General features: G+C 40.6%; 1 protein-coding gene across 1 annotated transcript in view; it reads right to left on the bottom strand.

The window, feature by feature from the left end:
- Nucleotides 1-19,136, bottom strand: part of TBCK (TBC1 domain containing kinase) — a 361,383-nt gene that overhangs the window by 121,199 nt on the left and 221,048 nt on the right. The window contains exon 22 of the mRNA XM_040329676.1: nucleotides 6,434-6,595. Coding sequence (XP_040185610.1) covers nucleotides 6,434-6,595 — 162 coding nt within the window. The remainder of the gene's footprint in view (nucleotides 1-6,433; nucleotides 6,596-19,136) is intronic.

Below are 19,136 nucleotides of genomic sequence, written 5' to 3'. Positions count from 1 at the left end.
CCCTGCATTTCCGCTGAAAAAAAGCCCTGCTGTTATTTCTTATGAAAGGCAACATATCTTCCTACATGTTTTTGATGACGAAAATGATTTGCACATTTAACGGTTTAAAAATTTATCAATATCTCACTAGACATGTCCAGTAAGCTTTCAAAAAAAAATGTATCACTTGCTTTCTCAACAGCAACGGTCTGGTAGATGCCATACTTTACTAGTATGGCTTTGAATGAATTCATTGAGAAAGACTTAGTAATGCCTCAGTGAGATCCAGCACTGAATGAACATTATCTAGTCTTCTGAAAAATAATAATGAAGGTAATTTGTAATTTCACAACAGGTCAGTGCCGCTAGACATTTCCAGCAAAAGGAGAAACCACTAGCACTGTAGAAACAAAATACAGTGATACTTCGAAAATGTACAGACAAATGCCTAATTAAAATAAAAACCACAGATAAAATCAGCGTAACAGCCAGTAGAAAAACTCTTTATCAAGGAATTTTACAGTTCTACTTCAGTTTACTGTCAGAAATAAGATTAATGCTCTGAACAGTGTTGATGCAAACTTTGGAAAGATCCAATTCACAGAATTTCAGATAACATTCTAAATTCAAAAAAATGATATGTAACCAAACTGACACTAAAATAGTGGTTCTCTGTTCCTGTACATGAAGGCTAATGGCATGTCACCACTTTAAATCTACCAGAAGTATGGTGTTTTAAATGTCAATAGCTTACAAGAACTGCACGTTATTTTTTCTATTTGCAATTCTAAGAAAAGTGCCAGAAAATATAGCTAGTCAGTGGTCCCTGAGAATCGAAATTGGAAAATACAGCAGTAACACATACCTAATAATCATGCATTGTGAAATATCTTGTGTATTCCATACAGACCCTGTGAACAATTTTCTACAGTTGAGACAGGGTCAGGTTACTTTTTGTGTCTGATGACTGTGCTTTTGAGTACCTGTCTGGAGTGCGAGTCTTAGGTTTTGTTAGGTGTTTAGTGAAACTTTGGATAAGTGTGGGCTGATTTTTCCTGAGACCAATAGTTTTAGGGATCACTGTTTACAATAATTGTACTATAAATTAACAGTCAGTTTTAAGATTGTACCTTTGATTGGGCTTAATCAAAGCAGCCAGATTTGTGAGATCAGAAATATAGGTGATGTTAGTCTGAACACTAAATAAATTCGCTAATTCCACAGCAAGAATGCAATGAGTTGCAAATTTCATAAACCCATATTTTATTCACAATAGAAAACAGAACACATCAAATGTTTAAACTGAGAAAATGTACTATTGTAACTACTTGCTTACTGGGCACTTAAACCCCCTCCTGCCCAGACCAATTTTCAGCTTTCAGCGCTGTTGCACTTTGAATGACAATTGCGTGGTCATACAACACTGTACCCAAATGAAATTTTCATCATTTTTTTTCCACAAATAGAGCTTTCTTTTGGTGGTATTTTATCACCTCTGCAGTTTTTATTTTTTGTTAAAAAAAATGTAAAAGGCCGATTTAAAAAAAAAAATGATATTTTTTTATATTTTGTTATAAAATTTTGCAAACAGGTAATTTTTCTCCTTCATTGATGCACGCGGATGAGGCTGCACTGATGGGCACCAATGGGCTGCATTGATGGGCACCGATAAGGCGGCACTGGTGGGCACAGAGAGGTGACATAGAGGTGACACTGAAGGGCATTGATAGGTGGCACGGGTGGGCACTGAGAAGTGGCACTAATAGGTGGCATTGATGGGCACAGATGGGTGGCAATAATGGGCACTGATCGGCACTGGTAGGTTACACTGATAGGAAGCATTACTAGGTGGCACTGATTGGCACCACTGGTGGGCATTGATAGGTGGCACTTGTGGGCATTGATAGGTGGCACTGTGGGAACTGATAGGTGGCGCTGGCGGGTGGGCACAGATGAGGCAGAATTGCCTCTTCCTCTTTGGGACCGATGTCCCTTGTACACAAGCCGGCGATCGGCTTTTTTTTCTCCTCATGCTGTCATTGTGAGGAGAAAAAACAACAATTACAGATCCTTTGTTTACATCATGTGATCAGCTGTCATTGGCTGACAGCTGATCACATGGTAAGAGGCCGGTACCGACCCCTTACACGGATCTGTGAACACCCAAGTCTCAGTGACCTGGTGATCACAGCGTGCACCCTGCAGGGGGTGCACGTTGTGCGTGCAAAGGGGAGGACATCTATTGACGTCCTCCCGGATTTTCAGGTCCGCGCTGTAGCCATCATTCGACTATAGGGCGGGCCTCTAGTGGTTAATCACTTAAGGACCGCCTCCTGTGCATATACGTCAGCAGAATGGCAAGGTTGGGGACATCCACGTACAGGTACGTCCTGTACTAGTACCCAGCCGTGGATCGCGGGCGCGCTCCCGCGACCCGGTCCGAAGCTCTGGACCACGGGACTCGCGGACCCGATCGCCGCTGGAGTCCTGTGATCGGTCCCCGGAGCTGAAGAACGGGGAGAGCCGTGTGTAAACACGGCTTCCCCGTTCTTCACTGTGGCGGCAGCATCGATTGTGTCCCCCTATAAAAGGGATGACACGATCGATGATGTCACACCTACAGCCACATCCCCCTACTGTTGTAAACACACTTCAGGTCACACATAACCCCATCAGCGCCCCCTGTGGTTAACTCCCAAATTGCAACTGTTATTTTCACAATAAACAATGCATTTTAAATGCATTTTTTGCTGTGAAAATGACAATGGTCCCAAAAATGTATCAAAATTGTCCAAAGTGTCCGCCATAATGTCGCAGTCACGAAAAAAATCGCTGATCGCCGCCATTAGTAGTAAAAAAAAAAAAAAATGCAATAAAACTATCCCCTATTTTGTAAACGCTATACATTTTGGGCAAACCAACCAATAAACGCTTATTGCGATTTTTTTTTACCAAAAAAAGTTAGAAGAATACGTATCGGCCTAAACTGAGGAAAAAAAAATGTTTTTATTTACTTATTTTAGCTGGGTTTACACAAAGTTTTTATTGAGTAATGTCATCCAAAGTATATTTGCTTTTACAAATCCCTTTGTTTGTCATTCACAATAATAATATAAGCTACTTGCTCTGTCTGACGGACATATTTTAATTTCCTTTCCAAGCAGGATAGAGAAATTAAGTTGAGGCCTTCAGGAACCACAGTCATAGGAATGTGCTCAGGGTGAAATAGCAGTACTGATCTACAGCTGAGCATTAGCTCTTAGAAGTGCTTGCCTTATCTCCTGGAGGCAATGTACTTTTCACTGAGCAATTGCAACTTTACAAAACAGATGTGTGAGTGTATATATGATATATCTTTTTCCTTCCCCCCTCTTCTCCACCTCACAGCTTATACGTATCACCTTCACTTCTGTTCTCTCTTTATTACTGCACTCATCAACTCTTGCTAATTCAAAACTCACATACTAATTACACCCCCAGGATGCTGGGGGCAGGCCCCTTCATATAAATCACATTCCCATATTACATCTCTCACCCTACTGCTTCTCCTAACTTCTAGAGATATATTCCTAAGCCTTAGGCTGCCATCATTTGACTGTGGCCAACACACCCAATGCCCTACAGCAGCAGCCATAAACCACTTAATTTAGTGCCTATCCATGCGCCCCTTGGAATGCCCACTCTGTCTGTAACAAACTCACCTCTGTCCATCACCTTTTTATCACTATCTACATGCGGTTACTGAAACTGGCTTCAAGAAACTGACTCTGCTTTACATGTTTCCCTCTCCCATGGAGGTCTTCTCTGGACTCACTCTCCCAGACCCAGAGGATGGAAGGGAGGTAGAATTGGGATCCTTCTACTCCCAAAAATAATTTTTAAGGTTTTTTACTCACCTCCCTTTCTGTCCCTCTCCTCATTTGAGGCCCACTGTATTTGTCTATTTTCTCCAATTTCTTTGAGAATTGCTGTGATCTACTGGCCTCCTGGACCAGTATCAACCTTCCTTAATGATTTCTCTGCCTGGCTGCCCTATTTTCTCTCTTGTTAAATTCACACATTCTCAGTGCCTCCTACATTGCCTTTAATACCCCTGCTACTTTTAAACTTCTCAGTCTAACCTCCTATTTTGACCTGAAGCAATAGACACATGCATCTACACACTCTGATAACAACACCCTTGACCTCGTAAACTCATACCTATGCACTCCCTGCAATCTCTCTAATCAACAATCCTTTCCCTCTCTTTGATCACTACCTTAATAATTTCACTCTCTTGTTGTCATCCACCTCCTCTCTATTCAACTGCCTAACAGTTACCCATAGAATCATTTGCCACTTTAACCCTTCTCTATTCTGCTACTGACTATCAATATGACCAAATCTCATCCCTGTCCTGCAACAACCTAGCCTTTTCTGATTATAACAGTTCACGCTCATCCTCCCTGGACATGCTCGTCCCCTCTCGTTACACAAAGAATCAGGCCCTCGATCAAAGGGTCACAGTTGCACTCTTAAGTGTCTGTAGCGTAAATCTCAGCAGGACCTCAACCAATATAATTCTGCCCTCCAAAAATAAATGTCTTGCCAGGCAGACCTATTTTATCACTCTTATTAACACCCTCTTATCCAGCCCCACCAACTCTTTTCTACCTTTAACGCTCTACTTTGTCCCCCACCCACTAAATCACTTCAAAATATAAAATGATACAATTCGTGATAAGATCTGCTGATATCTACCCCACCTAACACTCCATGCCGACAGGCACACTTAATACTTCCCTCAAGTAACCCTGCTACTATAGACAAGGTTGCTAAAGTTTTTTAATGCCCACCTAACTGGACCCTGTACCTGTGGTGCCAAAGCTGACAGTGGAAGCCAAAGCCCAGGAATGGAAGCTGCCTAATGTCGCTGATGAGCACAGGAGCTAGGGAAGGAACAAGTTTTAAAGCAACCTTGCTATTTCTTCAGCCTTTATGATTATGCAGGGCCTGCATAATAAGGGTGAACAGCTAACAGCAACCCTTTATACTACCAAACCAAGAAGCTACTCTATTACTGTGGCCGTGTAAACAGATGTGTGATACTTTGATGAAACCCGGAAAACATGTCCTGTATTTAGGTCTGGAGAACTGGTGTTGATGTAAGCAAGGTCTGCGCCAAAATTTGGATTGATCCACTTTTTGAACCCGATTATTATGCTATAAAATCTCAACTGTTTGTACAATTTTTAAATAATACTTTTTTCCAGTGTGCGGTTTCCAAAAATATGTTCAAATGTAGGTGCATTTAATATTATTAGATTGTAAGCTCTTCTCAGCAGGGCCCTCGTAATCCCCTTGTATATTATTGTATTGTAACTGCATTGTTTCCCCCTTATATTGTAAAGTGTTGCGTAAACTGCTGGCACTGTATACATTCTGTATAATAATAAATTATTAGAGTGCCATTAATGATTTGATTTAAAATTATGTTTTTTGGGGTAAATGTACAGTAGTAGGTCATGATTAAAAAAAACTCTGTTGTCCTGTCCTGTAGTCACAACAGGAATAAAATAAAATCACTCCAAAATTAGGAAACGATCCTACTGGAAAATTGCTTCTCTACTCCTGTTCAGGTGACAACTCAACATTTTGGATATTTCTCTTTACTTTTTAAACTTTGTCTTAATAGCCACCAGAAAAAAATGGAAAATGCATCACTCTAGTTGGGACAAAGACAGCAATTAAAACCTGACAGGAGTTCTAACCCCCCCCCCCCCACCACTTAAATAAAATAAAAAAATGGGCTTTATATACACTTTAAAGAGGAAGTAAACTTCCATCTTAAAATTTTACCTATAGGCAAGCCTATAATAAGGTTTACCTATAGGTAGTGTAAACGTGCATCATTTAGGAAATATTTACTGTACATGCAGCCAGTGACATCACTGGCGCATGCGCTCTAAAGGAACAGCCACCCATGCCGCTCCTTCAGAGCCCTGTGCCGTGACCGTGGGACTCAGGATGATGAGTGACATCATCTTGGCTCCGGCCAGTCACAGAGCCGGAGTCCGCGAACCCAGAAGCAAGACGGGTAAAGATGGAAGCTGTCTCCAGTGATGACATTGTATTGCTGGAAGGCTTCGTTTTCAGGTAAGTTTCACATAATGTGCTACCATAGTATGCGATGCATACTAGCACATTATGCCTTTGCCTTGCAGGTAAGAAAAAAAAAAACATGCAGCGTTTTACAACCGCTTTAAGCTTATCTCTCCTACTCTCCTTTATTCCAATACCTGTATTAAATATTCTGTGCACACAAATACATTTTAATGTTTCACATCTTCTTGTGTTGATGTCATGCTGGTGCTTACTGTAACTGAAATGTTAACCAATACATATTTTAAAAAATTTAACTTATTACTGAAATGTAGCTTTTAAATGTCTATAAATCTATTAAGAAAAGACTTACCTGGCAAATCTGAGAAGAGCAGGATACATTCATTAAATCCATTTGCAAGAAGTCTGACTCTTAGCTGTTGTAAAATAGCCACTCCAATGCAAAAAGGAAATGAGGCATTCCCTAGTAGCAATGTGTCCCACAAATGGAAGATTTTGTGCAAGGGAAAAACATCTGTAAAAGAATGAAGGGGTGATTTGGATGAATAAAGGGTTAAGCACGAATTATATATTTTTTTCCATCGGATAAAAATGTTATACTGATAGATTGTTTTTTATTCATTTACAACGTGATGTCTAATTAGATGGGGCTTTATGGCACCAAAACACGTAACAAATAGAGCAGCAAATAAAGTGGTCTATTTTTTTTTTCTGATGTGGAGCATATTTATAAAGTGACATTCACCATATTTTCACTGCAGGTGTATCTTCCTGATGCATGTTTTTTAAATTGCAGGGAATAATTGACTACCTGTGAATGTTACAGGTACTGCTTTAAAGATATGTCCCAATATAATTTACATTCTTATGTCACAGGCTTGTATAGTTTCTGGTAAATACAAATATGAAAAATAGCTGACAAGCTGAATGAACTAAATTCTACTCAAAACTAACAGTAAAATAAAAACGATGTTCAATATGAAACACTGGAAGCTGCAGGGCTGGTAGTGTAGGAGACATTTCCTCAATGAAAGGTGAACACTCCTCCTTTTTTTTAATAATCTTGATGAAGTGCATTGGCACTGTAATGATGTACCAAGGGATAATGTCACTACTAATAGGCTGGCGTTGAAGGGAACGGTCGAACCCCTACACCAGCATACCAAATTTTTTATGCAGATTGGACCTGCGAGTATCCTTGCTATTATTCAAAGTATGAAGACATGAGGAATGGGGTTCACACAACTGAAAGCAGGGAAGGAATGAGAATGGAGGAATCAACCAGTATCATAAAAGACCCAGTAGTAGTTTCTCACAATTAAATGGATTTGTTCTGTTATGTTGTTTTAAATTGAATATGTCCAACTACTACTAGATATACCATGACCTGAATAAATGAGAACCTTCACAGACAAACTAATAAGACCGTTCTTTGGAATTACTTATTGGGACTATGATGTCTTATGGCAACTGAGTTGGTTAACCCCTGTGTTCTGCTGTGTGAATTAGTTAATTTCAATATGTTGTTACATAAGTCATTTGGATGACTCACATGTAGGGTCACAGCATGCCATATAGGGTGGAGTCTCGGTTATATGGTCCCTAAACTATAACAAGTCTTTGGGTCACTGATCTGTTCAGAATCAAACATTTTCTAAAGGTCCTGGGGTTAGTTTGGACAGAATGTGTTAATTACACTCGGAAAAAAAAAAAAGAATGTTAATCACTTGTAACTGCCCTTGGGTCTATGATGACTAATTATTTGCAAAAGGACTGATCAGTGAATAGTGTGACAGGAAGTCAGGTAAATATGTGGGTGTTGTCACAGACGGGACATACATTTCTGCCTTGTTTAGACAATACACCAATTGTTATTAGGCGTCGGCTGCAAAAGTAGCAAGGAAAGGTTTAAGGGCGTTGGAAAACTTCAGCTGTTCAGAATGAGGCAATTAAGGCCTCTATAAGTAATCCAGAGGATTACCACTGATTTGCTGCATCCTGAGGCTTTGTGAGCAAGGAGAGCAGTAGCTTAAAGTCTTCTGAGGAGGTGAGGTGGTGACTGATTTTTCTGTGTGATAAAAATCAAAAAGAGACTATTGTTTTTCTGCTGTATGACCAGCAGTGTCTGCCCAGCACTAGGCTGTGCCAGACTCCCTAGATAGGTTCCTGTGTGGTGAAGGTAGACGCCCCAAGTGGCCAGGGTTTATTTTATGCTTGATTTTGTTTATGCTGTTTGGATGCTTGCACTTGTTTCCAGCAAGGTGGAAGAATAAACCAAAGTCTTTGTTTTCAACCGTCTTCGACTGCCTGTCTGTATAAATTCAGTGTATCGTGAACCCATCCAGGGGGTCACACACCCCGCTACCGAGCTAACCCCTTACAATAGATACATGACTATTGCAAGGTCCCATAGTGCAAATGAGATACTGTATATGGCGACTGATCCACTTGTAATGATGTTTTAAAATTTAATGTTTTGCATTTTTGAAACAACAAATAGGATTCCTTCCTATTATAGGTGGCATTACACAGTACACAGTGACTGATGCATTTTTCATGATTTATCAGTGTAATAAGAAAAGGTGGACTTCTTATGTTATGGGGGATATCAATGATTTTGAGGAGGAGTTTGAAAAATGGTGAATTTATGGGAACAGCATGTTGAATAAACAAAGACAAAAGGCACACCCACGCTAAAATGCTTATACCTTGAATATAGATGCTGAACACCGGTGCACAGGCTGGGATGTCCAATCCCACAAATAATCTATCCACAGCAGAAAAAAAGCTTCCACATTGAATTTAAAATATTTCTAGCCTACTTCTATTATTCTAAACAATCTTGACAGTTGAAAAAGCTATTTTGTGGATAATCAGCACACATTTACTTCAGTGACTTCTGTGACACATATGCGCTATGCCCTGTGAGTAGACACTGCTGTGTGACACATTTCACAGAGCCTTCCTGAACTCGAGATGTGCTGAGGCGTTTCAGGAATCACTGCTTGCAGACACTAAAGTACCATGGGGTATGTAGCCCTTGGAAATCAACAGTAAACCAAAAGAATATGCAGAGTAGAAGCCACAAAGCATATAGGGATCCCAGGAAGTTGTGGAAAAAGATGGCCAGCAGACAGGCAGCACTCACAACATGAAAGGATATTTTGTTGTATGTAAGCTTTTATTGGATAGTAAAAAATAACTATTGGTTGTATTAGTATGCTGAGGTTATTAAATGAAAGTGTATGCTGTGACTATATATCTCCTTTTATTATTAATGAAAGCACTAATAAAAGCCCTTTTGGGTTATCTATTCACTGGTTAGGGTCAGACTACGCCTATAGAAAGAAATGTACAATTATCTGTTGAAAAAACAATGTTGGAAGTATTTTGCACTATATTGGCATAATGTATGTTTATGAAATGATATACCATTCTTGAGCACATAGATGATGTGATTGTACTTAAAATGGTACATTGCTCAGTATTCATAAAACTAAAGGATAATTGGTTTGTATTTTTTTATGCATACATTTTTTTTTTGGTAGAGAGAAGTACTCACCCCCAATCTGAGGTGAGTCTGCATCTGAGCAAAAGGACCTGAAACTATTCTAGAAGGGCTTACTTTTTTTTTCTTTTTGCTTAAGGTCTACAGCTTTTTCACAAACAACTTTACTGTGAATGTGCTGATGATGAAATGTGCAAGTGTAAAGGGTTTTTATTCCTTGCGCCTGCGCATTTTCAACTCTATCACCTGCTGCAGCTTGGGCGTTAACAGCATACCATCACATGTTTACCAGAGGACTAAAATCTATTTACAGTAATGAATTACATGTTTAGTGAATCATGTCTGCTTATGAGACATCTGTGGAATACTTTGGGTAAAGGGCAATCAGGTAAACATACAACCCTAGAGAACGCATTTTGTTTTCTAACTGCAGTTCAACAAAAGCGATTTGAAAGGCCGCCCGGTTTAAAAAAAGAAAGGATTTTGAACATTAATTCCATACCACAGATATCATTCAATGGTCAAATCTTGAACATAATTATGATAGTTTATATTCCATAGCCATCACTTGCAGTCTTCTAACCCCAAGAGAAATCAGCCCATATTCATTACATATGCTCCTGTATCCCGCTAGACCATAAGACCAGAACATCTTTCTGTCATTTGCTGCTCATAGCCACCATGCATCACTTCCTTGCGCCAATGAACACAGGTCAGAGTGCACCTCTAGTGTGCCATACATCTGTCCTCTCAGCATCAAAAATGTTTTTCTTTTGCCGAGTGTGGAAATGGTAAGTAGGAGAGTTCAATCATTAGGCTAGTGTTTAATCATTAATGCCTAGGATTCCTTGAAGGAAATTCTGCTTTCCTGTCCGGTTTCACATCTTTAAAATACCAATATGCCTAGAGAGATGAACTGAAACATAAAAACCTCTACATACTGTAGGTGTTCTGTATTGTGAATCCCCACTTCTTCAATAATGAATGAGAAAAATACCTTATGATCTGCCTGCAATAAAGATAGATGTACAGACGGATGTGAAGAAATAATAATTTTAAAGGGCTGCCGTGTGGCATTGTGCCAGTTTAACACTTCTGACTCCCTATCAGTCCCACAGCAAAGTTTTTAAACTCTGCTACGCGTACCCCAAATTATTTCTCAAAGGTTAACTGACTACACTGCCTGTGAAATTAACCCATGAATAAGTTTGGTGTTGTAGCAAATTATAACCATCACATAACACAAACTGGAGTAGCTACTTTTGGGGACAGTTCACCCAAAACATATTTTGGTGCTGGGTAGTATATGATGGGTCAAAATTCTTCTGGTATTATATTTCTTTAGAACTCTTTGCAGTGAGATCTCTTCACCTGAGATGTTAAGACAGCTCCTTAATACACTATAGAGTTTAATGCTCCCTATTGGATTTTCACACCACTGTACAGTGCAAGAGGCACCATGAAGTGCAGAGGCGCAGATGTGTTTCAGTCTATCCCTTCCCTATCACAGTATAACTTAGGGTTTGCACGGACACAATTAGCAAGCTGGTGTGAGCTGAAAAATTACTTTGGCTTTATAAAGAGAGGGCTATAAGATAGGCTAACATACCAGGGGCTCAAACTATATTTTATTATTTTCACCACCATCAGGCATTACCAGGGCCCAGCCAGCAATCCATACAAAATGGCCCTATAGTACAGAGGCAAAAATGAGCCATAGTATAGCCTAACATTAAATTTTTAATGCTATGGAATGATTTGTGAAGGGGGTGGGGTAAAAACCTGGGGTAGGGGCAGGGTGGCTGTCATAATGTTAAAGAAAAATGGCTTGCGTTTTATATGCTCATTAAAAATTATTCACAACGGTTTAGTGTCATTTTCACATCTTGCAGGCAAGCACAATCTGTCTCCTCTTGGGTAATTGGGTGCAGTTTGGCAACTTCACTTTGGATGCTAGAGGTGGTTATCCAGGCAATAAAAGGGAGATCACTCACCACTTCTTCTCAGTAAAAGATCTGCCCATGTATGGCCAATACTTAGGGAAAACAGGCATTGCATAGAAGATAATGTGAAAAAAAATAAAGATATACATAGCATCAATCTCTAGCAAACTTCAAGAGACAGGATTTAAGATAGTGACTGTCATGATAGCATGAGTCAAAATATTTCCTCAGTGCTCCCCCTTCTGCTGGAGATGTCAAAAAAAGGGGACTATCTTGCATGTGTTCTGGAGTTGCCCTCTTTTGCAGAATTTTTGGAATCTGGTGAGGAACATTATATTCAAATTGACAGATGTCCGCCTTGCAGACAACCTTGTGGCCTTCAACTCACACATATGTCAAAAAACAGGTATAAACGCATTCCTCTATATTGAAAACAGATGAACCCCTGCTTGAATCAGCATCTGTTTCGGTAAAGTCAACAAGATCAAAATTTGGAGGATATCATGGCCTCAACCACAGAGCAGAAGAATTTACCAAGATGTGGTTTTAGTTCTGATTTCATGTGTACAGTAAAACCTTGGATTGAGAGCATAATTCATCCCAGAAACATGCTTGTAATACAAATATCAAAGCAAATTTCACCATAGGAAATAATGGAAACTCAAATGATTCGTTCCACAATCATTTATTCATAGGTCCCTCAGTTTATAGTCCATATAAAAAGATTATATCAATCTGATAAGGTTGTCTAATTTTTTAAATGTCCATCCACAAATGGAAGCCTCCCGCAAGGGGATTAGAAACGAAATTAAACAGGAGCTACAGAGTATAAAAGAGAAGAGAGGCACCTCTAAGTGTAGCAATATGTTGCTAAATGTGGTACTTTCATTAAATGTAACCATATTGCTACACTTAGAGGCGCCTCTCTTTTCTTTTATACTAAGTTGTGACATGATGCTACTCTTATATCAAGACATCGCTTGGATAGAAAGTCAAAATTTATTAAAACATGTTGCTTGTCTTGCAAAACGCTCTTAAACCAAGGTTTTACTGTACCTTAAAATAATGGGCTCTGATTTCAGGTCTATGACAGTTTAACCACCCTATTCAAATCCCTATAACCAGCACCATTCTCCCCAATGCCCACCACTTCCCCTTTCTTTTTTTTTCTTTGCCATTTTTCTTCTTCTCCCTCTCAAACATGTCTATTACAACGGTCTACTGAAAGTTCCAGTTAAAGTACTCTTATGGTTTGAGAATAGACAATGTGAACCTGGCAATTTCCAATGTGTGAAATAGAGTCTGGAAATCTCAGGCCTCGTACACACGACAGAGTTTCTCGGCAGAATTCGGCGAGAAACTCGGTCAGAGCCTGATTCTGCCGAGAAACTCTGTCGTCTGTACACTTTCGGCCCGATGGAGCCGCCGAGGAACTCGTCGAGAAAATAGAGAACATGTTCTCTATTTTCTCGTTGTTCTATGGGAGCTCTCGGCCCGCCGAGCTCCTCGGCGGCTTCAGGGCTGAACTCGCCGAGGAACTCGACGTGTTTGGCACGTCGAGTTCCTCGGCCATGTGTACGAGGCCTCAGTCATCTCTTAAAACATCTGGAGCTCCTCTCACCACGCCAACTAAAGATAGTATAATATACTCTAACAAATTAAGGCTGTGAAGCTAAATGAGGTATATATTGAACTGTAAACTATTGTCAGTGACACAATGTACATTTGATTATGACTCATTTCATTATCACTTAACTGAACCATTCTTTTCTATAAGGTCTTTAAGAATGAAAAAAAAAAAAAGGTAATCATATACTGCAAACCCCGAATCTTTATCCAATACAAAAATCCTCTACTATGTCATTCAAAACCATTCAATGTATATTGCATACATAACATTAGTCAGGCGTGTTAAATGCTAACAAAAAATAAAGTTTACTTTAGTTCTTATTACAAGGACATAATTTTCCTTGCAATATTATATGGCAAAAGATGGAGAAAATCTGGGGAGGTGGGGATATTAATCAACAAAAAGTTGCTATTTGTGTTCACTTACAGTCTTGGTGCCCAACACATGGCCCACTACCTCTCTGTAGGTGGCCTGCCGTGTCCTGGGCTGGGTCTTGAGGTGGGTTCACCAGCGGTTGAGCACCCATGAAAACTCTGCAGAATAACAGTAGGGTGCCAATTGCTAAAATGCTCTCTGCATTGCAGCATCTGCCATTAGACAAAAGACAGAACTTTAAGGCAAAGTAGTGTCCACTCAACAGTACAAGTATAGTAACAGACTCATAGGTGAGAGAAAGCGCACAGGTGGTAACTAATGACCACCAATGCTGGAGGTTATTATTGCAGTCGCTGACACCAATACTGGGGTTATGACTGTTGTCACTGACACCAATACTGGGGATTTTTATTGTGTTCACTGATACCAAAACAGGTTTTTAATAGTGCCCAATGACACCATTGCTGGGGGTTATTAATATTATGTTCACTGACACAAATTCTGGGGATTTTTATTGCATTCACTGACATTAATGCTGTGTGTGTGTAAAAAGGGGGGTACTGCTTCTACTGACACCAGTGCTGTTATTTTTTATTGTGTCCCCTGACACCAATGCTGGGGGCTATTTTTATTGTGGCGACACCGACAATGACTTGTTCTTCACTGTGCATTGTGGTACGTTGCAAAAAATGCAGCAGGATGTCTGTCAATCAAATATCAACGCCCCCACTTCCCCTAATGCTCTGGCATTTGACTGTTAAAAGCAAAAGACAGAGGTAAATGTCAGAGTGTGAGGTTTACTGGGGTAGAAGTCAACAGCATTGCCATGGGAAAAAGGCATGTTTTAGTAGAAAAGAATAAACAAATGCCAAGCTGAGAAAATTTCTATTGCATGTAAAAGAATAAAACACCACATGGTAATTAGATTAATGCCTTTTAAAACAGATTACTCAGGTAGCTGAGCCCTGATCGTTAAAGAAAATAGATTTCAATCAATGCCAGCCAAATCATTAAGACAAATTATATATGTCAAAGATAGGGGTTAGTCTATCAAAGTCAATGATGAGTATAATTAGAGCTTACTGTATTATACAAATTCAGTGCCAAAACTGACAATTCTCAAATTCACAGATGTTGCTATTTAAAATGAAAACATGACAGGCACATTACTACTAATCTGTGAGTGATATGCAAAATAATAAATTATATTAAACACTTCTAGATAACAGGTTGTCGAGTAACTACCAATAAGTGTACTTACTGCAACTTTAAGGCCGCATACACACGGTCGGTCCAAACCGATGAAAACGGACTGAAGTTCAGCTTCATCGGTCCAAACCGACCGTGTGTACGGCCCATCGGTCTTTTGTCCTTCGGACAAAAATTATAGAACTTGCTTTAAAATCTAACCAATGGACCGCTGACCGATAGGTCCAAACCGATGGTTAGTACACAAAAGCATTGGTTCAAAACCCGCACATGCTCAGAATCAAGTCGACGCATGCTTGGAAGCATTGAACTTCGTTTTTTTTCTGCACGTCGTGTGTTTTACATCACGCGTTCTGACCCGATCGGATTTTGAACTGATGGTGTGTACACACATCAGACCATCAGGCCGCTTCAGCGGTGAACCGATGAAAACGGTCCGTCGGACCATTCTCATCGGATGGATCGACCGTGTGTACGCGGCCTAAGATATTAAACCATGAAATGCAGTAAATACAGTAGTTAAGAATGTTTAAAATATTGATTTCTTATGACTCCTCGTTTAACAAACAATTTGTTTAAGGACCTGGTCATTAAGTGAGTAGTACCTGTAGTTAAAAAAAAATTAAAACTTCTACCCTCCACCCAAAGCCATTCACTACTCTTTGTGGCAGCTCATCTTATCATTTACATTGCATAGCCTTACTTATTAAAGTCTGTAAGAGTTTTTCACAATTGAGTACAAAACATAAAAAATTGGAGAGAACAAGTCCAGATTAACCTTATACCTCGCAACAATGTAAAGGTCAAACTCTGAAAAGATCCCCTAGCATTCTTTATCCCTCCCTATGCACATGCTACTGCTCAGAGATGAGCCCAAATCCTCATACACATTACTAGTTTCTTCCTCCACCAGAATACTCCGCTCAGTGTTCTCAATCTTTGACTGAGAGTGCTGATCAGAAGCCAGTCGGCAGACCTTTTTCAGTCTTGACCCTTCGACAGAAGCCGGCCAAACAGCCATCTTCTGTCAAACTAGCTGCCGTAAACACGGGCCGAATGTCGGCTGGGTTCTTTTGAACTGGCCGATGTCACCTGACAGGCTTTAGGCCTGGGTACCAGGGAAACATAACCCATATCTCCATTTATGTGTTCTGGGTCCCAAGATTTTAGCTTCCTATGGAGTCACTCGAAAAAAATTGGTGTCATCCCAACCCTCCAGCAACTATAGTCCCCCCTCAGTACAGACTCTCCTCCACTAACTACATACCCCCTCCCACAGTATAAACCCCTCTCCCTCAGTAAGACCCCTCTCCATCAGTATATACCTCCCCCCTCAGTACAGACCCCTCCCTCAGTTCAGACCCCCCTCAGTGCAGACCCCCTCCATCAGTATAGAAACACCCTCAGTTACAGACCCCCCTCCATTAGTATAGACCTCTCCCCTCAGTACAGACACCTCCCTCAGTGCAGACCCCCTCCATCAGTATAGACCCCCCTTACTGCAGACCCCCTCCATCAGTATAGAAACCCCCTTAGTACAGACCCCCTCCATCAGTATAGACACCACCTCAGTGCAGACCCCCCTCCATCAGTATAGATACCCCCCTCAGTGCAGACCCCCCTCCATCAGCATAGACCCCCCTTAGTGCAGACCGCCCTCCATTGGTATAGACACCCCCTCAGTGCAGACCCACCTCCATCATTATAGACACCCCCTCAGTGCAGATCCTTCTCTAGCAGTATAGACCCCCCTCAGTATAGACACCCTCTGTATGTGTGCTAGTAAACCGCCCTCTCATAGCGCTTATGTCCATCTACATTAGAATACACTACACAGACCTCAAAACAGCGTGGTATATGCACAGCGGTGTGTCCCTTGGATTCCCTCCTCCTGTGTAGATGTAAACAGAGAGGTGGGAGAGGTGGCTTCGGTCCGCTCCGCTAAGGTATACAACCCGGCTAGATGCAGATCAGTGTAGGGGTGCGGACTGTGCAGTGTTAGCGGTGCTGCTGCCCACAGGTGTCACCTCTCTGGCAGGTGCCGACTGGGTGCGGCCCGCACCCCCATCCCCCCTTTAGTGACTCCACTAATGAGATTAAGAGTAGTGCTCATGTGTCTATTAGGTTGTGGATTAACCTCCCAGTGCTTTGTATCTGTTTTTTACCCGTCCCCTCCCCCCTATCTCTTTCTCTCACCTTGGCTAGTTTCCATAGCAGCACGGGAATACTCTTTTTACATTTAACCACTGTCCCTAACACTTTACTAGTGGTGTATTATATAAGTAAAAATTCAGTTTTAGAAAACATTTGAGCTGGGTCAAAGGTTTACCTCGCTCCCAAACTCAACCTCGAAGTAGAGCCCACAGCATTACCCATTCCACTACTCCTTGATACCCAGTCAGATTCCACACATAGGGGTCAATTCACACAATGATAGTGTATTCTATGTTTGGGCCATGTGACACATTTAACCCAAATATTGTAGGCAATACGGAAAATGTCAATTTCCTACAGGTTTATGTGGTACTTACTGGAAAATAAGAAACAATTGGTAAATATCAAATAAACCTGTCTAAAAGGTAACCCCCCCCCCCCCCAAATAAAAGTAAACAAAAACATGTGTCTAATAAGTTGTGGTTCAGCCACCTGCTATTTAACGAATACTAGCTGGGTGTTAAAGAGCCATCACACAAGTCTGGTATAGATTGGGAGGAAGAGGAGTGTAGACCATTTAAAAAAATAAATATTTTTTTACAGTTGGCACTTTAGTTTTAGTTTACATTCTGCTGTCAGTGGAGATGAGGCACAGGTTGTTAAGATGCAGGCGGGAACTTTGGTAGGAATGCCACTGCTAAAATGTTTCAGTTCTCATTGCAACCAATCTGTGGTAAAATAACATGCAAAAACTCACGGAAAATACTGCAAAATAAAAAAACTTTAACTTGTGCAGTATTTAAAGTGCATTTATTTGTGAATTGCACATTCCTGAGTTAAGTAGAGCATTATTTGAACTCAAGTAATCATGTGATATTTAACGCTAAATTGACCCCATATTCCCAGATTTCAGCCCAGAACTATCCACAGCTTTACAGAAGTGCAAAGAGTCATGGTAAATTGTGTGCTGGCCCCTGGCATTGCAAACACTGACTTCTTTCAAGTGGGAAAGGGTGGGTAGGTAGCAGCTAGCTGACATGGGAATGCCAAAGTATACTGCTAAAGAGAAGACTGTAACAGTGCTGATCAAAGTGGATAACACCTGCAAACTAAACTGACTTTCTGTTCTATTTGTACCTGGAGCAGCCCTTTCAAGAAAGGACGCAGAGTGATTTGTTCTGTGAGCAGTACATTCTATACACATACGAGAACCACAGTGGGTGGTCTTGCAGCAGAAGATTGTGACAACATTTTTGCTAACAGGGCATCTGGCTTACAGTTGTGGTGCTGCCCCATTGATCTCAATGGGCACGTATGACAGGCAGTGCTGCCTAACAAAATTTGCAGCTCGAGTGCAGCCCTGTTAGGTTGCATTGTCACTATTCAGGTGGGAGGCAAAACTGCAGCTAAGCAGGCTGTTTTTACCAACAAGCCCCCCCCCCCAGCTGCCTGTGTGAGAAAGCCATAAATACAAAAAATATCTGCTGATCCTACCAAAAATCCAGTGAGATTGCAAGTTTCTGTATATTCTGCAGTTATCTCAAGCAACTTTATAAACTTTGCCCAGTTAACCTCTATGAGCTACAGAACACTTCATTATATGTTACGTATATGAAGCCAAGTAGTGTTATGTATTCCTAACTCACTTTCTGTCCTAGAGTGATAACGCTGCTCCTCCATAGATACAGTGCAGAGAGTTAGTATTGCTATCGTCAGACAGGTGTTATGACCGGGATGATTAGGTGAGAAAAAAAAAGAAAAATCCTAATAAAAAGAAAATTAATGCGGCCAGCAAATCTAGGGCCTGGTAAGTAGTAACATATTACATTTTGTTCTGGGGTTTAGATACATTTAAAACATGCTAATCAGTAATAACGAACGGCATATATTTTTACAGTACTTCTTGAGTGGACTTCAGGGAAATGTCTCTGCCCTCTGTCTTTCACAAGCCATTCTGCATATTGCAACAGTTTAATGTAAGCCTCAACACAGCAATGCGGACCTCTCCAATACATTTTCACTTTCAAAGATGTGATAATTGCAGCTGGGAAGCATTGGCCCTGATTTTTTTACTTAACCTATTAAGAAGGGGCTTTTCATTTCAAGTGTAATTCAGAGAAGTGCAAATTGCTTTCTAAAGTGAGTTTTAGCTAATGCTAAAGAAGAAGATTCTCTCTTGTTCTGGCTCTGTCAAATGCAGTGTGATTTACTTGGAGATTCTGCTCATTCTAGGATG

The sequence above is a fragment of the Rana temporaria genome, chromosome 1, assembly GCF_905171775.1.
Source record: "Rana temporaria chromosome 1, aRanTem1.1, whole genome shotgun sequence".
Classification (NCBI taxonomy): Eukaryota; Metazoa; Chordata; class Amphibia; order Anura; family Ranidae; genus Rana; species Rana temporaria.
The sequence above is the reverse complement of the archived record's forward strand: the minus strand, read 5'-3'. Positions and strand labels throughout refer to the sequence as shown.